The sequence below is a fragment of the Chrysemys picta genome, chromosome 22 (assembly GCF_011386835.1).
Source record: "Chrysemys picta bellii isolate R12L10 chromosome 22, ASM1138683v2, whole genome shotgun sequence".
Taxonomy (NCBI): Eukaryota; Metazoa; Chordata; order Testudines; family Emydidae; genus Chrysemys; species Chrysemys picta.
The window spans coordinates 14,095,660-14,119,691 of NC_088812.1; the positions used below are offsets into that span (position 1 = coordinate 14,095,660).

Here is a 24,032-nt window from a genome sequence, read left to right on the forward strand (position 1 = left end):
GGCAGGGCCAGGCGTGCGAGCAGACAGAGTTTAATAGTAAATAATTGTACAGGTTGATGAGCGTGAGCCCCACCCCCCTTCCTCCCTTGGGCTCTGCCCCTCACCCTGGGTCATCAGCAGCAGAGCCCCCTCCCCCCACAGAAGGGCAGGGCCTGGGGGAGGGGAGCAGGGTGGCAGAGGGACTGGCGAGCCCCCCCCCAGCAGCGGGTCTGGGGCCGCGGGGCTCATTGGGAGAGCTGCTTCACCCGCGCGTCCATGCTGGCGAAGTTCTCCTCCACAGCCACCAGGTTCTCCTTCATGGTCTTCTGGACCTGCGGGACAGAGAGTGGGTAGCACTGGGACAGGGGACAGCATGGGGACCCCCAGGGGTTCACTCGCTCCCAGGCCGGGGGGAAGGGGGTGTTGCTGGGATGCCCACCTGTGTCAGCAGCGTGGCGTTGTCCTTCAGGGAGTTGGCGATCATCTGCTGGGTGGTGTCCAGGTGGGTCAGGAGCTGCCCGAACTGCATGGCTGGAAGGGACAAGAGCCAATAGGCAGCAGCTCAGAGCCGCCCTGGGGCAGACGGGCACAGAGCCCCTTTCCCCCCCTGCAGCTGCCCCTGCCCCTCACCTTGCTCATGCAGCTGCTTGACAGTGGCCAGTCTCTGCACCAGCGCGGGCAGGGTGGTGGCCATGGGGCTCCAGCGCTGCACGACCTCATAGAGCTGATGCACCTGGTGGCACCAGAGGGGAGATGGGGGGGGGGGGTTAGTGCCAGGTAGAGGAGGGGGCGGCTCCAAGGCCCACGCTGACCCTCCCCCCCCCAGCTCACAGGCAGCCCAACGTACCAGGCGTCACGTGCCGTCCCCTCCCCCCTTCACCAGCCCCCAGCAGCCTGTGCCACCCTAGTCCCCCTCTGCTGGTGATGCCAGCCATGCCAGGCCCGAGATGGGTTCAGGGCCTGGGGCACCCCAGGAGGGGTGTGGGTGCAGATGATCGCAGCGGGGCGGCACTGGCTGCCAGGGCATTGGCGGGGCCGCAGCGACCTGACCTTGCTCTGGGTGTCTGCGTCCTCCACGGCCACTTTGTGCTTGGCGATTTCATTCACCTTCCCCAGGACGCTCTGGGGGAGAAAAGGAGACGTGAGGATCCTAGGGGAGCAGGTGCCCCTCGCCCTGCCAGTCCCCCTCCTGCCCACTAGCTGGCAGCACAGCCCCCCACAGTGGCTGGGCCAGAAGCCAGGATGGTACCAATTCAGCAGGGGCAAGGTGGGTCCCTCAGCACCTCTGTGCCATGCACCCATCCACGCCCCCCATTGCCTCTTGCTGGGGCTAGGGGCTGCCCCGTGCTCCTGGACCCCCAGAACCAGGGCAGCATTTGCCAGGTGCGCCCTGTGCAGACACCCAGCACAGCTGGGTCCTTCCCAGCCCCTGGATCCCACCAGCCGGGCTGGGGGCGCCGGGCGCCTTCCGGTGTCACCGCACCCCAGGGCAGGTGGCTGGCCCGGAGGTGGGGGCCTGCCAGTTTATCCTCCCCCCCTCAGCTGCTCACCTGCAGCCTCGCCTCCACCTGTTCCAGCACAGCAACGTCCAAGGTGCTGACCTTGGCCTGCAGGATCTCCACGGTTTCCTGCGGGAGGAACGGGCTGAAACACGCGAATGCCGACCCCGGGCAGCGGCCAGCGGGAGTTCACCGCCTGCACCCTGCCCAGCAGAACCTGACCCGGCCAGGGCTGGGCTCGGGCGCCCCACCTGAGACCGGGGGAGGCTGCATCCCCCCAGACCACTCTCGGAAACGCTGCCTCCGGCCCGGGAAGGGACCTCGGCCCACAGCCCCCTGGGTCTCGGTGCTCCACAGGACACCGGCGAGGCCGTAACAAACCCCCTTCCCCAGCCGGGCCCCAGCACTCGGGCTTACCATGAGGCTGGCTCCCTGCAGCCCAACCGCCAGGGGATTCTAGGAGAAAGAGAGAATGCAAGCGTGTGGAGCCAGGAGCCTGAATTTCAGAGCTGCCCGGCCCTGGGCACTATGCCCACGCCAGGCACAGGGGGGCTGGACGGCCGCCCCAGCCTGATCCCCCTGCAGGGCGCTCACCTGGCTGTCCTGCTCGCAGCTCACTGTGGCTTCCAGCTCGCTCAGCCGCTTCTCCAGCTCCGCTATCTAGATCAACGGGGAGAGGAGAGGTCAGCGACGCCCCCAGCATGCCCTGCTTCCCCTACCCGCAAGGCTGGGCACGGGGTGCTGGAACGGCGCATCGCTGCCCAGAAAGCCCAGGCAGGCAGTCAGGTGGCCGCTCAGAGCTCCGTGCCGGCCTGCCGAGGCGCCGGCCGAGCAGCACGAGACGCCAAGGCTGCCCCGGCCCAGCGGCTGCCTAAGGCTCCGCCGGCGGGTGCGATCCAGCCACCAGGGCAGTCGCTGGCTGCAGCTCGCTCCTGTGCTGAGCTGTGGCACCCCAGAGCGAGAAGCCGTCCCCCGCTTCCTTCTCCCTGCTGCCCCCAGACCCTTCGTCACAGCCTCTGAATTCCCGGGCCCTCCCTGCGCAGGGGGACGGCAGAGTCTGACCCAACAGGCCCCCTGGTTTCCAGCCTCAAAGGCCAGGCAAGAAATAACCATCTGCGCATGGTCCCCCCTGTGCCCTGACACAGAACAGAGGGGCCCTGCCCCACAGATCTTCCCGGTGATGTTACTATGGGCTCAGCAGCAGGTTTTCAAACAAGAACTTGGCTGGTATTTTCAAGTATTAGCACCCCCCTCCCCCAGGGGGCAAGTAAATAAGCATTAGATTGGGGAAACTGAGGCACGCCAGCGAAGTGACGCAAGAGCTAAATCGCCCAGGCCAGAGCCAGGGGTAGATCCCAGGCATTCCCGGCGCCCAGCCTTGCCCGCAGCTCTGCTGTCGCATGGCCACTGCTGCCCGGCAGACAACTCCGAACCCAGACCCGCCCCAGCCTCACCTTTGCAGCCTGAGAGAATTTGTCTTGTTCAGGTCTCGAGTGCAGCTCATAGGTCACCATGTTCCCTGCGGGCGCAGGGGCCTTCGACGGGCTCTTCCCTGCCCCGGGGGTGCCCTTGGCGCTCTTAGCCGCCTCCAGCTGTATGAGCAGGCGCCTGGTAAACAGAAGAGACCCTGCTGGTTTCCAGGGCCTGCGAGTGGCGGTCACCAGCTGGGAGGTAACAGGGCCCTGCTGCTGCGGCGGGGTTAATGGGGACCGGAGACGCCAGCCTCGTGGGCACAGCGACGAAGGGGCCAGGCTGCAGTGATGCCCGCTAACGCCCCTCGCCGCGACCACCCCTGGGGCGCTCCAAGGCAGCTACAGCCCAGTGGATTCAATCTCTCATCCATCGGCCTCGGTTTTCATCCTTCCCCATCCCCCCCGTGGTGAACAGCTAAGCTGTCATCGACCAGACGCGGGCAGCTCCTGCCCCCCGGGAGCTGAGGGGCGGCTGACTGCAGCACCCCGGGGGTGGGAGGCCAGCCGGTCTCTGATTTCCGATCAGCGGCGCCGAGCTCAGGAGAGGACGCTCCCTCCCAGCCCCAGCCCAGGGGTCAGCAGGAGGTGCTGGGGCTGAATTCTCTCGCCCGCCACCCCGGGCACCCCCACGTTGCCGGCACAATACGGCCTCGGGCACTCGCCAGGGCAGAGCAGGGATTTGGTCCCGGTTTACGGGGAGAAGTCGCCACAAAGGAGGTTGAGCCCGAGGATGGAACGTCCCAGCTCCAAACGCTCCCTCGCTGAGGGACACTTGGGACGGGGAAGCAGCCGACCCGAGCTCACTTGGCGAGGGCTCCGTCGGGGTCAGTCAGGTTGATGGCTGCGTCCGGCCCCAGGAGCTTCTCCAGGTGCGTGGAGACCAGCTGCTGCTTCAGGACCACGACCTGCTTGGCGAGCGCCACGGGGCTCAGCTTCTCCTCTGCCGCCGACTCCTTCGCGGTGCTCTGCAGAGGGAGACGCTGCCGCGTTACAGCCGGGGCGTGGGGCTCTGCGGTCACGGGGACCCGCCACCTCCCAGCTAAAGGCTCTGACAATTCTGCTCCCAGCCAGTGGCACGGGCGGGGAGCAATCGGCTCTAGCCGTAGATCTCAAAGGGCTCCCTGTTTGACATGGGGAAACTGAGGCACGGAGGGGTGGAGTGACTTGGCCAAGGTCAGTGGCAGAGCTGGGCACAGAGCCCAGGTTTTCTGAGTCCCAGTCCAGTGCTCTGCCCACCAGACACCACTGCCTCCCACCAGACTGGAGGGACACGGCCTGGACGTCTCACCCAATGGGGGCAACGCACGACGCCCAAGGTGGCTCCTACCTGTATCTTCTCCACCTCTGTGCTCAGCTCGTGAACCTCATGGAGCAGCCGCTGGTACTTCTGCCGCGGCGTCTCTTTCACACCAATGCCTTCCCCTAGCTAACGACACAGAGGGGTTTAGGTCGCATGGCCCCTCCGCTCTGGTTCAACGAATTCTAACCCTGCAATGGGGAATCGGCTTCTGCACAGGGCTCTCTGCGGGCCCGGGGGTGGCGGGCTGGGGTAGGGTGCCTCTCTACCGGAGGCTGATGGGAAACCCAGCCTCAAAGCCGAGGAGGACCTGAAATGGGCCCGCCGAAGCTGAGCGAGCCAAATTCACACCTCCTGAGGGCCACACGCTCCCGATGCCCTGCCCAGTGCTGGAGCGTCGTCGCGTCAGGGTGACCATAATTCCTGGTCCTCGGCCTCCCAGGAGGGGCTGTGACTACTCACTCAGGCAGAGGGAGGGGAGCCAGGGGGTTCACCACGGCTGGGTTTTATTCCAAGGGAGGGGCATTTCCTTCCCCCCCCAGGCCAGTGACAAGCACAGCCAAAGCCTTCGAGAACCAGCTACAGGCAGGCAGGGGCATTAGCCCGTCACACCCGCTTTGGGCCCAAAGGTCGTGGAGTCCGGTCCCTGCCCAGGCAGCCAGCAGGGGAGGGAGTGGTGAGACCCCTCTCAGGAGTGGGGGGGGGGCCCAGCTTGGCCTCCAGGGCCCTTGGGCTCGGGGGACGGTTTAACTTCCCTTCGGGGGACGCGCGGGAGGACAAAAGTGCCGATTTCAGCTCTTCTCTCTCCACTGAGCGTGCCTAGTACCCTCCTCTCAGAGCGGGACGGCGACAGAACCAGGCCGGTTACTTACAATCTCAAACTCCCCCGACTCGTAGCCCGTCCGCTTGGCTTTGCTGATGCGATCCGAGAAGTCTGCAGAGCGAGAGGAGAGAGCAGTTCGCTCGGGGGACGTTAAACCAGCCCCCGGCTGGGCGCTGAGCCACGACCCCCGTGGGAGACTCCCCCGTTGGGCACGCTCAGTGCTCCCCGGCTCTCCGTAAGGACTTGGGGCAGCTTGTGCTGCTCTGGGTGCCCCCCCACCCGCAAACCAATCAAAGGACACAACAGCGACGCCCCCGGTTCACTTCTACCACCGGCCAGTCGCTCTGGTTGGTGCCTCCCCTCCCACCGTTCCCAAGCAATGCAGGAGACGGGTGCCCCCCGGGCCAGCCTTACCAAGCCCTTTGGTGCCCACTCTCTTGTCCTTAAACTTGTCGTAGGCAGCGTTGGGGTTGACGATGATGTGCTCCACGCTGGTGCTCGTCAGCTCCTCCTGCGCAGACAGGCCAGCATTAGAGACCCCGGGGCCACCCGCCCCCTCCCCCAACAGCTGAGAGCACTTCCCTAGGGACACCCCCGCCCTCCGACGGGCCCTTAGTGCTGCAGGAAGCGCACGGCTGCCCTTGCCCCAGGGAGGAGCAGAGTCCACCAGATGTTAATAACTTGGCCGGGGCCCGGCTGGGCCCCCTTTAAATAGCCCCTGGTGACAGGTGTGCAAACCAGCCAGGCCTGCTCAATGCCCACAGCTTCAAAGCCTTCAGCTCAGGCCCTGCCTCTGGCCCAAGGTTTCGGGGGCTATTCCGAAGTCCCTGCAGATAAAGGGGGGCTCGGATATCACTGGGGGGGGAGCTACAGGATAACATTAACATGCTCTTGGGTCTCGCTAGCGCCAGCCAGTCTTGTGGAGCCTCGCCAGGAGCCCTGGGCCGCGAGAGGACCGCAGGGGGCGGCCCCGCGGGGCGTGGGCTTGCAGGGCCGGCTCTCTTGTAAATGCGGACACGGAAATCAATACGGAAAATCGTTTTCTGCAGACTGGCCGTTCTGAGCGACAGGAGACTCGGGGAGGGTTTTACCCGCAAAGCCGCTGCGCTGGGATCCGGGGGCTCCCAACCAACAGGCAGAGGGAGCAGAGCCGCCAGGCTGCGAACGCTCACTCAATCCCCCCGCCAGCAAACCGTGGTGCAACGAACAGGAGACGCAGACGGTCAACGCAGCGGCTGACGCCCTGCTGCATTTCCGACGGCGGGACGTGGCCATGGATTGACGGGTCACCCTGGGTTGGGGTGACTGGCTCTCGGTATCACAGACCTGCTGAGCTGTTCCTTACGAGACGTGGCCCCCCGAGGGCTAGAGGAGCCTCTTGGACCGCATCCCCTGTGCGACGAGCAGGGGTCACTCACCCCAGCCTGTCTTGCCCTCTCTCTCACTAGGGGTCCCTGCACAATTCTCCTCCCGGGCCGGTCCTGCTCAGAGCTCACTGGGGAGTCACTTCGCATGGCTGCCCCCAGCCAGCGGGACCAGGCCCTGCAGCCGCAGGGAGCATTGGGGTGGGATCCCCCGCTCCATGCCCAGCTGCCGGCCCTGGGCCTGTACAGGCGACAGGGGGGCAGCTCAGTTTGAACAGGTGGCTGGATCGCCCTGAAGCCATGAAAAGAACCGGGGCTCCGACCCCAGAGGTCTGGAGAGTCCCAGGCCGGGCGGGGTGAAGGAAATGGCCTGGAGCACACGGCTGGGGCACCGAGCTGCAGAGAGGGCTGCCCCCGCGGCAGATCAGGAGGGAAGCCCCAGCAAACTCTCCGGCTGCGACTCCTGCCTCCCAGCGCAGGACTCGATCTCGGCACATGGAGCCCAGCCCTCGGCTCGCCCCTAATGGCCCGCAGGGGGCCGGCCCTGGGATGATGAGAGTCTGACTTCCACACTGGGAACAAGCCCGTCTCTGGCGATCGGCCTGGCTCGCGGAACGGGGCAGCCCCTGGGCATGGAGCTCTCCAGGGATTAGGAGACGGGGCAGGCCCCCCGGGGGGGGGGGGGGGGGGCTAGACGCAGGCACAGGAACCTACCCCTCCTGCACTGGCCTAGGCTCGGACGCAGGCCTGAATGTTGGCGGAGGGATTTGTGCGGAGGCTGGGGGCTGCTGACCTGGATTTGCTCAGTGCTCAGAGGGTGAGTTAGTCATCAGGCAGTTTCAGAGCGTCAGGCCCAGAGCAGAGCCTCTCCCGCGCACAGAGAGCGTTGGTGCCAGGCAGAAACCCGCCCGCCTAGGGGTTAGTGCTAGGAGAACACCAAAGGCAGGTTAATCACGGTTAAAGAGAAACCTTTTGTCTTTATCTCTCGCCCGGGGCTGCCTGGTCGGGGGCCCGGGACCCTGCCCTGCTCTGCACTCCACGGTAACTAACCGGCTTGTAAACCCCCCTAACATTTAAACAAAGGGACCCCCGAAGTAGGTTACAAACCCAAACTGTCCCCGCCGGGGAATGGTCCCTCCACGTTCAGAATCTGCCAGGGTGCCTACTGGTTTTAGGGCATTTCGACCTCAGCCCTGGCCAGTCTCGCTGGGCTGAATCTCGCCATTCGAGGGAAACCCCGGGAGCTGTCCAGTTTGAGACGCTTGCTCGCGTTAGGTTACGGCGAATGGGCTGAAGGCTTTAAAGCTGGCACCCTTTTAAACAGCCAAGTTATTAATATTGGAAAAATCTGCTATGAGCAGCATGAAGCTCTCTGGGGCAGGGGCCACCTCTCGGTCCTAGCACAACAGGGACCCGGGCCAGGCCTGGGGAGTCAAGGGGCAGCGATCAGTTTCAGTCCCTCAAGATGGATTCAGCCACTGGACCCGATTTGCACCAAGCAGCCATTGAAATGAAGGGGACGCTCCTCAGAGCTAGCCCCGGGCTGCTCTCTCCAGCCCGTCCTGGAACGCGGGGGGCAGAAGCCGGGTTTGCTCTAGTTTAGATGCCGTTACAGCATTCAGCCTCCAGCACGCGGGGCTGCGAGGACCGGCTGGGGCGCGTTCGGAACGCCGGGGAAAGGAGGCCTCGTGACTGCTGGCTGGGCAGACGCCAGTAACGGCCATTTGAGATTAGGAACGGTGACTCGGAGCTTTTGTGCCGTCCAGGACAGGGGCTCCCAAACCGCAGGCCGCACGGGAGCTTGACGGGCCGACTGACTTCAGAGCGATTTCTGAAGGCAGAACGTGAACTGGGAGCGTTTGGGAGCCGCTGGTCTCGGGCTGGGGAGTAATGATGCCCAGTGGTTAGAAGTGATGGGAACAGCCTGCCTACGGGACCCCCAGCAAGGGGCGGGGGGCGGGGCAGCAATCAAGTTTTGCTCTGGTGCCCGGGGGTCGGTAAAGACAAAAGGTTACAGCAGCTGCTCGCTCAGCAGAACATTCAAGCAGACGAGAGGTCAGGCTCCTTACCAGCTCCTTGCGTTTTCCCAGAGGTGAGAAAGTCAAAGAAAAGTTAGGAGGGCAGGGAATGGGGGCGGGGGGGGGGGGAGAGAAAAAGACAAAAATCGTATTAGAAGCTTGTCACATGCACTACACACCAGTTTACACAGTCCCCACGCACGGACCCCCCCGTCTCGCAAAGCTAGCAGCCGGCCTACGGCAGGGGAGTTCGCTAGCACCACTGCCGCGTTCCTAGGAGCTGCGAGGTTATGGGGAGCTTCGGAGAGGACAGACGTGGAGCAGCGGGATTCAGCCAGCGGCACCCGTGTGTTAGTCCCGCCGGCAGAGCGCGCCCAGGGGCTCCATCGTCTCCCGCTGCGGGGCCCCAGCAAATTTAGCTGCTCTTTATGCTTCTGAACGGCTGGCCGTTCCCGGGCTGGCGTGTGCACGGACGGGGGCTTAGATCACTGAAATGCAACGGCGGATGGTGCCCCCTGGTAGCAGCGGGACGGGAAGGAGCATTTGAGGGGGAGCTGTGGAAAAGTCTGACGGGTCTCCCCCCTTCCCAGCTCAGGGAATAGCAGACAAATACCCACGTTAGCTGAAGGGATCGCGGTGGAGGAGACGCCCTCATAGGCAGGCGCCCGGATGCAAGGGCACAGCAGGGAGGGGCTTTCCACAGCAGCCCCTCCGCCTAGGCGGGCAGCTAGGCTGACATTTTCAAAGCCATTAATAGCAAAGGGGATTGGGCAGCAGGGAAATTCTCCGCCTCGCCACCCCCATCATCTCTAGGAGGCCATTTCTGAAGCTGTGGTCTGGAGGACACTATCCTGCCAGCCCCAGGAAAGCCAGGCAGGGAGCTGCTGGTGCCCAGTGTCTCTGCACCCTCTGCTCTCTGTTCTGCTGCCCTCCCGACGGCTGTTCCCCCAGGGCAGCAGGAGGCCGGGTGTGGTCTAGAGGCACAACAGACCTGGGTTCAAGCCCCGCCTAATCCTTCACCGAGTGACCGGGAGCCAAACCGCTGGCTTCCTTCCACCTCAGCCAACCAACCGGGCAGCTGGGTGAAAACCAAGATGGGGCCTCAGTGAACGCCAAGCAGTGCACCTGAATCCTGGGGGGGGGAAGCCAAAGGGGGGTGCATTTGCCTGACCCCTAAGGAGATACCTTCTTCTGGCTACTAGTTCCGCTAGCCGGCTTGCGTGCGGCTGGTCAAGGGGGCTAGGCATTACCTGCTCTACAAGCCACTGGAATGGAGCATAGCACGAGATCGCCTCGCACCTGGACTGCCAGGCTTCACCCTGGGGAGGCTGGGAGGGGTTTCCTGCCAGCTTCTCTTTCCAACGCCCTCACCACCTGCCTTCTGCAGAGGGTGGGCAACTCTGCCATCCCCCAGCCCGGCCCCCTTCAGGCATATCTGGTGCCCGCTGCCGGGGTAGGAGCGGGTCTACAGAAAAGATGAAGAGGACACCCTGGGGGGGGGCTTCCGACCTGCCTTGTGCACCAGCTTCACCCCAGCGGAGTCCCCAGCTCCTGAGAACACCCTGGAAACACAACATCAGAGAACTGGAGAGAGCCAAAGCCTGGAATGGAGCCGGCACCCGTCTGCGGACGATGAAACCCCCGTGGCGTGGGGCCAGGTGCCCCCCAGCTCTCGGCTAAGAGCCTCCAACAGTTTGGGCTTAAACTCTTCCTTTGGACTTTTAGCCAGATGCTAAAGAGGCCCCAGCCTGAGACACTGGGGAGGGGGAGCGGAGAGGGAAACCTCCGAACTGACACTTGCCTGACTTGGCCACCTGGAGGGACAAAGCGACAGCAGGTCCATGCTGCTGCTGGGGGCACCTGGCTGGCGCCACACACTGCAATCAGCCAGGCGAGGGGAGCTGTGGTTTAGCGGCACTCACCGCTGGGGTTGTTTCTGCACGCAGACAAGGGAGTCGAGCAAGGAGCACGAGGCCACCCTGGATCCGCACCCTGAGTGCCCAGGAGGGCAGCCGCTGCTCGGCCAAACCAAAGCGAGGGGGGAAGTCAGAGGGACCATTTGATGCCCTCAGAGATCAGCAGCACTTAGCCATGGCTTAAACTAGGGTCGTTCCGCCTGGCATCTGGGGCCCACGCTGAGACCCCGTCCACTGAGGAACTGGGAACAAAGGTTCCAGCTTTCAGCAGGCTAATCAGAGGTGCCCCCGAGGCACCTTTTGCAGGGTATTTTGGCCCACCCCCGACCTGCGCACCTTCTCAGGCCATCACCCCCAAGCCCTTCCCAGAGGTAACACAACAGCAACTGCCGAGCTCAGGTGTGATGCACACAACACCCCCCATTCCCTCGAAATGTCCCATGGGGCTAATGGAGGGAGGTACGAAAAGGGGCACTGACTTGCCTACAGTCACAGTCTGAGAGCTGTGAACACCCGGCTCCCGGGCCCCAGCTGTTCTAACCAGTAGACCAGACTCTCTCCCAGAATCGGTGGCTACCATCTGGAGATTTTTGAGGGGGGGGCGAGGGGTTTTAGTTGTAAAGATCCATTGGAACAACAAAATCCATGCACGCTCCTCAGGAGAGGAGACTTCTGCCGGAGGCCAGAGCGACACAGGCTCACGGGATGCGGAGATGACATGCGGAGAAACACCCTCCACCTCCTAGACAAAGGCCGGAGCCACCCACAGTGGTGGTGCGGAACGGCCGCAGGGAGAGCTGTGTTTCCCCAGCCGGTGAGGCGCGCCAGTCATTTCTCGGGGGAGGAAGGGATTAAGAGCACCATTTCTCCTCCTCGGGGTGAGCCTGCTCCTGACGCTGCCGTGAAAACAGGAGGACAGGAAAGGGAAAGCTAGTCCAAAAGGATACGGTGGGCTTTCCACCTCCAGAGCGCCCTGCCAGCCTGCCGCTGGAACGTACTCACCCGGAGAGACAGAGCAACCAGCGGATTGGAAAGCGGGCCCCACACGGCGCCTCCATCATTCCGAGGATTCCCCCAGAGATTCGGGTGGCCAGACAGGGCATGCCAGGATACCCAGGCTCTACCCCTGCTCATTTCACAGGCTAGAAGTTACACTAATCCCTTAGCGTGAGGTCATTAAACCGCCTGATTGACTGTTGGTTCTGATCGTCAGAAATAAACACAGGGTCCTTTTCGCCCAGCAAGAACCACCCCCAACGCCGGGCCCTCACAGACCCCAGTAGGCCAACTTGCAGGGATTACAAATTGAGGGACAGATCAAAAAAAATAAGTAAAGACCCTGTGTCCTGCCCCAGCTGTCACCTGGGCTCCCCATGGCAGCACCTGGAGAGCAGAATTGTTAAGTAGGCCTCAGTCTGATTTGTTTCACCAGAGGACGGGATTTCTAGGGGTTTTTTTTCATTCTCTATCACCGTGTTGCCAGACAACAGCCTTCGCCTTTAACAGTAAAGCAGCCCGCAGGCTCCAGGTCCCAGCATGCCACGTTACAGTCTGACCCAAGCAGTCTGGTTGTGTCGTCATAGCAATGCCAGCTGCCTCCCGACAGAGAGCCAAGCCCCAAGCATCTTACCAACGCGTTTCAGGCGTGACGCCCGAGGGGGTAGGATGAGGAAAGCCAGGAACAGCAGCCGTTGGCTGACCGGGCGAGGGCTAGCGCCCGGCCAGGGACAGCAGCCGTCAGCTGACCGGGCGAGGGCTAGCGCCCGGCCAGGGACAGCAGCCCAGGGGCTACGTGGCGAGGGCTAGCGCCCGGCCAGGGACAGCAGCCCAGGGGCTACGTGGTGAGGGCTAGCGCCCGGCCAGGGACAGCAGCCGTCGGCTGACCAGGTGAGGGCTAGCACCCGGCCAGGGACAGCAGCCCACGGGGCTACGTGGCGAGGGCTAGTGCCTGGCCAGGGGCAGCAGCCGACTGAGCTTGAACTCGAAGTGGGGGGGTGGGGGAGCAGTGGGAAATCTCAGGGGACGGGGGCACGTGGCCCGATCCCCAGGCGAGGAAGATGGTTAGTTTGCATGGTCGGGAGGAGAAGCGTCCCGGGAGGGTGCAGGTGTCAGAGAAGAGGAGGCTGCAGTAACCATGGCAGGAGGTGGAGGGGGACCTGGGCTGGGTGCCATCTTTGAAAGGCTGCATTGCATTCTGGGATCGGCACACCCCTTTGTATTAGAGCAGGACAGCGAGTCTGCTCCGTTTCATGCCAGTTACCCCGGGGCGCCTGCCACACAGCCGGCAGAGCCCCCGGCAGGGCACCGTGCGGGTGCACTAGCCTGGATTTAGGCTCCTCTTTTGTTCTTCCCACTCTGGGCGAGAAATCCCCGTTAACCAAACCTTCCTCCTGCTAAAACCAACGTCCAATTCCTCGTTTTCCTCTGCTCCGGCTACATACCTTAGTGCGGGAAGAGAGAACACTGCCCCGGGCCACCCGCCAATTTCACACCCGTACCTCGATTAACCCAACAATCATCTTGAAATCAGACCCCCCTGGGGAGGGGGGCGGTTAACGACTGGGATTTAAAACTCTTCGCTACATTCACAACCAAGCGCGGTGCAGATTTACCCGCATGCAAAAATCAAATTCCAAAGCATGCAAAAGAGAAGCGTTGTAATGGTCTTACTTGTGCAAACTAGAATCCAGGCAAGGTAGTGAAAAGGCAGGGGGGGAAGAGCATTAGGAAAACTCAGGTAAGTTCAACTGCGCAACAGTCAATCAACACAATAAAGCAGTCTGAGCTGGTACCCCAAAACGAGAGGGGTTGTCTGAGGAGCTGCAGGGACGGCCCCGCCCCATGGGCTGCGCTCGAAAGCACTCACTGCAATGCCCGAAGTGCACTAGCTAGGGAGGCAACTGGAAATTCTCCAGCATCATTAATTCCTGTTGCCAATAGAAGACGCCAGTCGCAGACGCCCAGAGAAGCCAGGCTTCTCCGAAGCAGGCCAAGGTGCCATTCCGGGCATAGAGCTCACAGCAGCTGCTACCAACTGACTCGGGCCGAGGCTGCTGTTTGCATTCATTTGTTGCTGGCAGAGGAGGGAGAAAAACTTAAGCTAGCTGAAAGTCCCCAATTCAGACACCGTTTGTGGCCTTTTCACCTGGGGCAATTCATTTTCAATTGAGTTCAAGGCTGATCTGTTTATTTTTTTAAATCTAGTCTCTCTTTTAAGCCCTTGGAGCAGACAATAATAAAAACACCGTAGAGCACGCCAGCAGGGCACTGCCGCGGGGCGTTACTGCATTAGAGTTAACGTTCATCCGGTCAGTGGCCCTGGATTCATACGGTGAAAGGGGCGTCTCGCGTCTGCACACGCGGCTCAGGCTCCCGGGTTTGGAATCTCATTTAGTACATCGGGCTGAAATTGGTTTAAAGGGACGGCAGAAATAGAATTCCACTGAACCAAGATCTAGTCTCAGCGATAACGTTGCAGCTTTCAGGTCCAGAGGTAGCGAGAACCGTCCTGGGGAGATCTATTTACCAAGAGACCAGCTCTGCAACACACATGCGGGGCTCAAAATGGGCAAGGGGAAACGGAAGAACGTGAACAAGGCAGCGGTGCTCGAAAACCTCTGGGCTTTAATCGCTAAATCTGGAGCTCAGAAGAACATGCACCTGCTCCCAAGGATAAAAGCAGCCTGAAGGCTTCAGAGTCAAGCATGTCTTGCCTATGGGGACTGGGGACTTAACTCCTGCAGCCAGGAATAGCCTGGAGCACAGAGCACCAGTGAAAGTAGCCCCACGCTTCAAGCAACCTCTCAGCACAGGTGCAAGGACAGATTTGGTTCCAAAAGCAGCACCATGGCCAAGCGTCGCGAGATTGTTCGATTCCCACTGCAAACCACCAAACCTTGCCAGCGGCGAAGCCAGCAAAGGGCCCGTAGCTTGTTCTGGGAAGGATCATCTTGGAGAAAAGGACATTAGACTTAGCCATTCAAAACCGAATTATCCCCACTGCAGCAGGGGTAACACGTGGAGGCTGGATCAGATTATGCGGCCAGGAAAATGAATTTCATAAGCCAATTAAAAGCTACATAGAAACGAATATAGAAATGGCCGTATTAGGAGTGCAGGTGCCCTCTTCAGGGGAAAAACGAGCCGCTAGCCCTGGGTTTGGGCAGAAACGTCTGAGCTTGTGTTGTTTTAATACGGGTGTGTAATTTACAAGTCAGGTCTCTATTCTACAATGCCGGGGCTGGGTTCATAGTCAGATTATTGGCACAACCGGCCCCTGGGCGTAGCTCCCTCTAGGCCAGTGAGGCTCAGCAGGACAATGAGTCAGCTCCCAGGGTAGAGCGGCATCTCCCGCTGCTCACCTGGAGAGGGACGTGGGGCTGGACACAGGCTCAGTTTAGCCCCCTTAGGGCAGGCTGGGGGAGACCTCAGGAGTATGGAGGCAAATTGGCTACAGGCAGGAGGCCATTCAAGAGAGACAGGGCCACCCAATGGGGCATGGTCTCCATCCCAGCTTCTGAAGGCCTCGACACAGGCGGGGCGAGAGCAACCACAAAACCGCTTTGCTTCCACGTGGGAAGTTCCCACTTCAGAGTCAACGGCCGAGCTCTGTGGAGTTCTCTACAACGGGGATGCGCCCAGGGGCGAAGCAGCAGGCCTGGGGAAACAGCCGTCCCACATGGGCCAGCATCCACCCCGTGCCCTTCGGCGCCCGTTTCTCACACAGCACGGCAGAGGGAACCTGGGAGAAGCGGGCCGTTTCTTTGGGTGAAATCCTGCTCTCGAGTAGGATCGTGTGCCAGGGCCGGGGTGGCTACACAGCCATGGGTTGCAGAGGAATTGCCTGCCCTGCACATCGGGTATGGAGCAGTGTCGGGGCCTGCTCCGTATTTCACTCGCCTGGTTTCTGACCAGCCTCCAGAAGCGTGGTGAGTTTACACCTTCATTTACCCTGGTCTCCTGACTGCGCCAACTCAAACGGCTAACATGCCAGCAGCAATCGCGAGCGCCACACAAACACAGACACTGACCACACTGCCGGACACAGCACCACGCAGGTAGGCCGATGATAACTGAGTGTGCCAAGCCAAGCCAGCTCCCAGCCACCCTGCAAAGGCGTTTCCATCTGGAGCCTCACTGCAGAGCACGTTGCCCAGAGAAAGCCCGAGTGACTCAAACCCTCTCGCCAAAGGCAAGCGACAAAATCAACATGGGGGCACCTTGCTGGGCACCCACAGCTCCCATTCACCTATCTGACTGCCATGTAACCTGGCACGCACGGGGACAGGGCTTCTTCAGTGCTGCCCCTGTACGCCACGCGGACCCCAGGGCTCAGGGAAATTCCAGCACAACGGAGTAGCAAAGAGTCGGGCTAAGCAAGAGGGGCATCTGATTGAGAGTCTAAAGGCTGAGCTGTGGCATCCGACAGCGCTTGCGTTCAGTGTGCATGTGTGACGAAGTGGGGGGGTTTCTTGTTTTTTCCTGGTTTTTCAATGGTTTGCATGCAGAGGGGGTGGGACTCAGTTTCCCTGGGTGTTCCTGGTTTAACGAGGTGAGAGGGAGTTTGTTGTTGTAGAGGACCGGAGAGGGAACTTGGGACCCCGGCCAATGGCCTGGAGAATGGAGACCCCAGTGACTGGTGACTTGGCGACCTGGAGGCCCAGCTCAGGAGTCGCAGCCGGTTCTGGCCAGTGGGAGGACAATGGGCTGTGACGAGAGGACCCCAAGATCTGACCAGCCGGTTCCAGCCAGAGGGGGCCAGAGAACAGAAGAGGGGAGAGGAGGCCACGGTGACCCTGTTTACCTGGAGAGAAGACAATGGACAGAGGCGGGGCTTGGGGCCGGTGATCTCAGAGGCCCAGCTGGGAGCAGGGGGGCTCGGGGCTGGAGAGGGGGAGCAGGCAGAGACCACCTGGATGCAGAGAGACTGGGATGTGCTGGGCTGAAGGAGGCCAGGCCTGAGGCCCTGAGAGTTTCCTGTGCTGTTTTCAACGCTCAATAATCCCTCCTGTTTTACACTGGCTGAGAGTCGCTCTGGGCTAGAGAACAGGGTTGCATCAACCCCTTCGGGGGTGGAGGCCCCGGGGGTCCAGAGGGAGGGGACTCCCTGAGGAGGCCCACGGCAGATACAGACATACTAAGGCTCAGAGAGGTGCGGCTCCAGGAGGTGGAGGGGCCTGACCCCGAGAGAGAGTGGACCCCCAAGAAGGGCTGTTGCACTGAAAGGGGCACCCCCCACGGACCGCATGGGCCAAGAGTGGGCACGATCTGTGAGTCCGTGACAACATGATGGAGGGAAAGGAGTCGCAGCCTGAGAAGATGGCAGGACAGCCAGGAAGCTAAGGAAGGGGGAAGCCTTAGTGCAAAGTCGGAGCAAAGAGGCAATTGACCAGACCCCTAAGTGAGGTCCCTTCGTTGCAGAGATCCAAGCCCGAGCTGGAGGAAGTGGGAAGGACACCGGGGGGAACACGCTGCACTGCGAAAGATAAACCTCTGACTAATGAGGGAAGCGGTTCGTTACATCGGAGGCTGGTGGAGGATGCGCACACGCCTTCGTTTCCCACCGGCACCCCGTATCTGTAAGCCAGCCTAGTCCTCACGGCTCCACTTTCCTGCTTACATTAAACCCTCAGGTAGGCCGCGAGAGCTGCAGAGAAGGGAACCCCCTCGCTTCCTTGTGGGTGCTACACAACATGGCCACTCAGGGTGTTCGCGTTACCGCCCCCACCTTGGAGAACATTCTTTTAACGCCCCTTCTGTCTGCTCCTGTTAATCAGCCAAACCCTTGACGCTGATTCGAGCAGAAAGACCCACGTCTCCCCCAAGTGCTGACCTACTTTCCAGGTTTGTTGCAGAAGCGTCTCCAACTTGGGTTGCTGCTTTTAAGCTCATTTTCAATCAAAACCGGGCGATGTTTCTCCCAGCTCCTGGTCTAGTCACTTGCACCGGAAACGCCAGCAAGATTCCAAACGCTACAGACCGCAATCTTCTCGCGCCCGAGCCGGGCGCAGCTCCGGGCTGCAACAAGATGCCACAACCCTAGGCCATGCCATGGCAGCTACTCCTTGACTAAACTGTGCCCTGCTAAAGGCTTCCGACTCAGAGGCCTGAGATGTGGGAGGAAAAGGACTTCGAAAGCAGGGCAGAGCACTAAAAAGAACCCTGAACTCCCAGCTGGCGATAGGTCATGATAAATCACCTGTATGACATTCGTCTTTGCTCAGCAAGGGAAATTCACCCGTTCTCTCTCAAGCTACCAAGTGTGCTTTGGAGGGCACCGATCGCCAGAGGATTGCAACGCATTTTGTAAACATTACCCCGGGCGGTGGGAAAGGATCCTTTCCATTTTACAGCTGGGAAAACCGAGGCCCAGAAAGGGCCAGCGACCTGCCCCCGGCCTCTCATTCCCATCAGGGTGGATCCGCCCCACCCCTGGGTACGTAAGCATTGATCTGAGGGCAGGGATGACAAAGGCAAAGCCATCATTCAGCCCTGGCTTTCACCGACCAGGTCCAGTTAATGAGACTGTCTCCAGGGCACGCCCATTCCTGCTGCTATTTTGAGATGCTTTCAATCCTGAGCCTCTAGTGTTCCCTCAGTGCCTGCAGCCTGCATTTCCCGGGCGTTTGAGTCAGCTCCTTCCCACCCCTGAAAACTCCCTTTTCTAAAGCAAGACGCCATGAGGCCAATATACCTTCTGCAATTCCCCTGCTGAGCACAGCTCCCGCAGAAGGTTCAACAGACCCTGCGCTCCCCACAGCGATGAGATGTTAGACAGTTTGCTTTTACAATGGGCTCAGGCCAAACTAGGCCCAAGACCCAAATGCTGAGAGTTTAATGGACGCTTTCAGGCGGCGTTTTCCCCTGGGCAGCCTCATGCAGGCTACAAATCCCCGGTGTGGATTTCCTGGGGCGCGGGAGTGCATTAGGCATCACTGAAGAACGGTCGGCAGCGTCAGAGCTGCTCTCGTATCAGAAAGCGAACGCATTCGATTCAGGACCGGGTTTGGCCAGCTGTCATTTCTGGTCATCTACACCAGGGCTTCTGGCAAACATTTTCCATTTGCCGGGAGCGCTGACAGAGCCTGCCTCCATGTTTAACACTGCATTGCTTAGCCCTGGCGCCGCGCAGCTAGACAATAAGGCGTTTAAAGCGTCAGCACCCACAGAAGCCTGGCCTACACCGAGACTTCCCCAGTGTTAGCAACAGTGGGATTTGTTCTGTTTTTTTGCCCAAACCCCTACGGCATAGGGGGGAATGTACAGCAGCCCGATTTGCTTCACTAGCTACAAGAACAGCCATCTCTCTTTGGTGTTATGCCTGGCAAGGAAAGCCCAAAGGCATATTTCATAGACCAGAGTTCCAGGATGCCCCAAATATATATTTGTAGTTTGAAAATAAAATGCCAAGATGTCATCTGATTTTTAACACACTCCCACCCCACTATCTTGCATTTAACCAAACAAACGTGGTGAGCACCTCACGTCAAAGGGAGAACAGTCCCTTTCTGACTACCAAGCTCAACTGTATTTAAAGCAGATAATCTCTCCAGTTGCCACTAGACCCAATTCCAGTTTGGAAGAAAGTGATGAAGAAAAGCAAAGGGCCTCTTCAGAGATTTCCTTCCCCAAAGCCTTATGCATGTTCTCCTTTGGGATGATGAAAAGGCCAAGAAAAGGATTTAACAGATGTTTATGGGGGCAGCATTTCTAGAAGAGGACTGTCGCACCTTCCTTGCTAGGAACTATTCTGAAAACAGTACCATTTGATGAGCTTTCTGCTACCCAGATCTGCTGGAGTATACACCCAATACGGCACAGTTACGGGAGTCATTTGGGCAAAAGCAGCCTTGGAAATGATTTGGGATTGGCACACCCACTTATCACTGCCCTCCAACCACAACGCTAGTCAGAGAGCTGTTGCGTTCCACACAACCTTACCGCATCGAACTCCGCCTGGTCGTCTTCTGGGAGATCGCTAGTCTCGTAAACATCTGGCTCGTTCCTGGCCTAGAAGCACAAATGCGTTTTAGTCAGGATAGCTGGCAGTTCTGGACAGACGCAGCTCTTATTGCAAAGAATAGCACCCAAAGTGAGGGCCCGCCTCACACCGCCAGGTACACAGAGAACACATCTGCTTCCAGGAAGTATATTAGAGAGACAAGGTGGGTGAGGTAATCTCTTTTATTGGACCAACTTCTGTTGGTGGGAGAGACAAGCTTTCGAGCTTCCACAGAGCTCTTCTTCAGGTGTGGGAAATGTACTCAGAGCGTCACAGCTAAATACAAGATGGAGCAGATTGTTTAGCATGAGTAGTTAGCACTTATTTCAAGGGACCGTTCAAGGTGAAGTGGCCAGCGTCTCTATTAAGTTTGTGATTTTTAGCGTCTAGCAAAGTTATGAATTTAAGCTCCCAGGCTCCTCATTTGTAGATGTTGTGCAGGTTTCCTTCAAGGACAAGGCCAGATCTGGAGGGATCGCTTTGGGAAGAAGTGTTCACCCACGGGTGAGATGGTGGGTCTTTTATCATTTTTCTGGGCCAGTTCATTCCAGAGCGTAGCGATTGTGTCGTTTCACCCACATAGATGCTACTGGGGCATTTGGTGCACTAGGCGAGGACACCACACGTTGTGATGGGTGCGTGTAGGACCCATGGATCTTAAAAGGTGGGTTGTTGGGGTACCGAACAACCAGGAAGTACGTTGCTTCCTTCATAAAGGGATGCAGTTCCTAACATTTGGGGGGGAAGGCCTCAACTGTGCCAGCTGGTGCCTGGCACTGCCAATCATTAATCTGTGCACGTTCTGAAGTTTGGGCTAACCCAAATGACAGACACATGTAACCCTATAACGAGGACATACAGATTTGCATGACAAACACATCTTAGCAACAGCATCCTATTGTTCCCACCCATGACAACATCACCCCAGAGCTAGACTAAGCAACGCCAGCAGTTCTGAACGTGTCTCTGCAGACAGCAGTCCCTAGCGGTTATCCAGCACTTTTCATCCAGAAACCTCAAAGCACTTTGCAAAGGAGGGCAGGGTTGCTATCCCCATTGTACAGATGGGAAACTGAGGCACAGAGGGGAAAGCGATTTGCCCAAGGACACTCAGGAGGCCAGTGGCAGAGCCAGGAACAGAGCCCAAGTCTCCTGGGTCCCAGTCTGGTGCTCTAGCCGCATGGCCACACTGCCTCCCTGATGAGACGTGGAACCCGCTGCAGGTGCTCAGGGTCCATTTACCTCGTACAAAGGACGCTCTGACACGCCAAAGCAGGAACCACAGCGCTGGTGTTTGCGGGGTGGGAAGGGAGACCCAGGAAACCAGCTCCCAGGAGAAGGGTGGGAAGCCCCAGAGCTTGGTGCCGAGGGAGTCCGGGGGGCTAAAATCGGGTGCCAGGGGAAGTGCCGGGCCCCGTGAGAAGGAGACAGAGCAGCACTCGGGCCAGCGGCGCCCTGGGGGGAGCTAGGCTGGGACTTCACCCCCTCACTCGCATCAAACCGCAACGCCCCATTCAGGAACATCCCCCACGCACCGGGGTTTGGTGGGGAGCACCCAACAGCACAGGGGGGTCCAGGGACACAAGTGACCTCTCCCCCCACAGCTCTGCCAACCACCCTCCCCCAGTTACCCCACCCTTCCCCCCATGACCCCCCAGTTACCCCCACCCACTCACTGCCTCCCTCCGGTTACCCCACCCCTCTCCCCCCAGCCCCCCAACCACCCTCCCCCCACAGATCCCCCCCAGCCTCCCAGTTACCCCACCCCCTCACTGCCTCCCCCAGTTATCCCTCCCCCTCCCCCCACAGCCCCCCAACAGACCTGCCCCCACCCCCGCAGTTACCCCCACCCACTCACTGCCTCCCTCCCGTTACCCCACCCCCCCTCCCTCCACAGCCCAACCACCCTCCCCCAGTTACCCCACCCTTCCCCCCACGGCCCCCCAGTTACCCCCACCCACTCACTGCCTCCCCCAGTTATCCCTCCCCCTCCCCCCACAGCCCCCCAACAGACCTGCCCCCACCCCCCCAGTTACCCCCACCCACTCACTGCCTCCCTCCCGTTACCCCACCCCCCCTCCCTCCACAGCCCAACCACCCTCCCCCAGTTACCCCACCCTTCCCCCCACGGCCCCCCAGTTACCCCCACCCACTCACTGCCTCCCCCAGTTATCCCTCCCCCTCCCCCCACAGCCCCCCAACAGACCTGCCCCCACCCCCCCAGTTACCCCCACCCACTCACTGCCTCCCTCCGGTTACCCCACCCCTCTCCCCCCAGCCCCCCAACCACCCTCCCCCCACAGATCCCCCCCAGCCCCCCAGTTACCCCACCCCCTCACTACCTCCCCCCAGCCCCCCAACCACCCTCCCCCAGTTACCCCCACCCACTCACTGCCTCCCTCCCATTACCCCACCCTCTCCCCCCACAGCCCAACCACCCTCCCCCCAGTTACCCCACCCCCTCACTGCCTCCCCCCAGCCCCCCAACCCCCCGCCCCAGTTACCCCACCCCTCCCCCCCGCACTCACGATGCCGGGCAGCTCCGCGTACTTGGGCTCGGCCATGGCGGCGGGGCCGGGTCGGGGCCTGAGCTGGAGTCACCGGGGCCGGGACTCAGGGAGGAGCCGCTAATCTCGCGAGAGCGTCAGGGGAGGGCGGGGGCCGACGAGATCCCGGCCGCGCGGGGCAGCCTGGGAGTTGTAGTCTGGGGTGGATGTGGGGCTGGGGTGCAGGGCGGGGAGGGGGAGATGTGGGGTTGGAAAGGGTGGTGTGTGGGGCTGGGCTGTGGGGCTGCAGATGGGGAGATGTGGGGCTGGAGGGGGTATGGGGCTGGGCTGTGGGGCTGGATGGGGATATGTGGGGCTGGGCTGTGGGGCTGCAGATGGGGAGATGTGGGGCTGGGCTGTGGGGCTGGATGGGGATATGTGGGGCTGGGCTGTGGGGCTGCAGATGGGGAGATGTGGGGCTGGAGGGGGTATGTGAGGCTGTGGTGTGGGACTGGAGGGGCTATGTGGGGCTGTGGTGTGGGGATGGAGGGGCTATGTGGGGCTGTGGTTTGGTACTGGAGGGGGTATGTGGGGCTGTGGTGTGGGGCTGGAGGGGGGGTATGTGGGGCTGGGCTGTGTGGCTGCAGATGGGAAGATGTGGGGCTGGGCTGTGGGGCTGGGCGGGGATATGTGGGGCTGGGCTGTGGGGCTGCAGATGGGGAGATGTGGGGCTGCAGATGGGAAGATGTGGGGCTGGGCTGGGATATGTGGGGCTGGGCTGTGGGGCTGCAGATGGGGAGATGTGAGGCTGGAGGGGGAATGGGGCTGGGCTGTGGGGCTGCAGATGGGGAGATGTGGGACTGGAGGGGCTATGTGGGGCTGTGGTGTGGGGATGGAGGGGCTATGTGAGGCTGTGGTTTGGTACTGGAGGGGGTATGTGGGGCTGTGGTGTGGGGCTGGAGGGGGGTCCATGGGGCTGCTGTGGGGCTGGAGAGGAGTGTGTGGGCAATGTGGGTTGGGGATTCAGGTATGTTTGGGTGGAGGGCGGCGGTGAGGGGTGGGGGTATATAGTGTAGGGTGGATTTGGGGAAGAGGTCTGTAACGAGTGCAGTGTTTGGGGGTGTTGGGGTGGAGAGGAGGTTTAGGGGCGTTAGGTGGAGCTAGGAGAGAAAGTTTGACTGTGTGGGGAGAGTGGCCATGAGGCACAAAGGAAGGGAAGTTGGTGTGGGGCTGGGGAGTGTAGGATGTGGGGTTGGGAAAGGATTGTAGGGTGGGCAGGAGGGGTCTGTGATTGGCATGGGCCGGGGTTGATCTGGGCTGGCTGGCGAAGGGCCATGGGGTGGATCTGAGGAGGGGGCAGCAGTGAGGGGGTGGAGATTGGGACTGGGCAGGCTGTCAGGACCTGGGGAAAATGCTGCTGCATTCGCACGCTGGGAACCACCGTGTAAGTGGGGCTCAGCATCACCCCCATTGGCGCTTTATTGGGATGCCCCCCGTGCAATAGCAGCTGTGGCACCGGGGCGCCTGCAAAGGCCCCGTTCTCTCCTTCCTCCCCCAAAAAACCATCCCAAGCCCTGTCGCCAGTGGCACCATCTCCTGGCCTGGTCATTGTGCCAAGCTGCCAGCTGCTGCTGTGTGGGCCGGGATGGAGGAGAGGCGGCTGAACCTGCCTTCGAACTGGGCCCTTCGGAGAGGCCTGCCTGGGCTGGGTATAGCAACCTGTGACAAAGTGGGACTGTTCTTAATGTTTTCTCCGAATACTGTGTGGGTGCCTCAGTCTCCCCTTTGCCTTTCTTAAGTGTCTAGGCGGTGGGATCAGGGTGTGTGATTGTTGCAGAGCCCTAGAGGGCCAGTGTGATGGTGTCTGCACAGAGATGGCCGACACCCTGTCTCCTGGCCACTGATGGCCTGGGCCCCTCCCCTGCAAGGTGCCAACTGAAGGTGTTGGAGAACAAAGGGATCAGGTGGCCTCCTGGCCGGGGAAGAGACAAAGGCCAGAGGAGGGTCTGGAGGGGGCTTCAGTTTGGAGCTGTCTGGGGAGACGGAGGGAAGTCCAGCACCGGGGTCTGGTCTCCCTGCCCCCCAAGATGGACCTGATTGAGGGTCCTGGTTTCTGTATCTACAAGCTCTGTTTTATCCGTGTTCCTGTCATCTAATAACCCTTCTGTGTTACTGGC

At 60.6% G+C, this 24,032-nt stretch overlaps 1 protein-coding gene across 1 annotated transcript; it reads right to left on the reverse strand.

Moving 5' to 3' along the window:
• Positions 1-14: 14 nt before the first annotated feature.
• Positions 15-22,054, reverse strand: DCTN2 (dynactin subunit 2). Its single transcript, XM_065576622.1, has 14 exons — positions 21,898-22,054; positions 19,309-19,377; positions 5,485-5,581; positions 5,120-5,181; positions 4,278-4,376; positions 3,755-3,915; positions 2,933-3,086; positions 2,073-2,138; positions 1,896-1,934; positions 1,530-1,607; positions 1,030-1,101; positions 610-712; positions 419-510; positions 15-311 (listed from the first exon to the last, which is right to left on the reverse strand). Exons 1-14 carry the CDS (start codon positions 21,931-21,933, stop codon positions 225-227), a joined length of 1,215 nt encoding a protein of 404 aa, XP_065432694.1. The 5' UTR covers positions 21,934-22,054; the 3' UTR covers positions 15-224.
• Between the last annotated feature and the right edge of the window lie 1,978 nt (positions 22,055-24,032).

Coding starts and splice junctions, on each gene's coding strand:
- DCTN2 (XM_065576622.1), bottom strand. CDS start 21,933: ATGGCCGAGCCCAAGTACGCGGAGCTGCCCGGCATC. Junction 1,102..1,529: donor AGGTGGAGGCGAGGCTGCAG/GTGAGCAGCTGA, acceptor TTTCTCCCCCAG/AGCGTCCTGGGGAAGGTGAA. Junction 713..1,029: donor ACGCAGACACCCAGAGCAAG/GTCAGGTCGCTG, acceptor TGGTGCCACCAG/GTGCATCAGCTCTATGAGGT.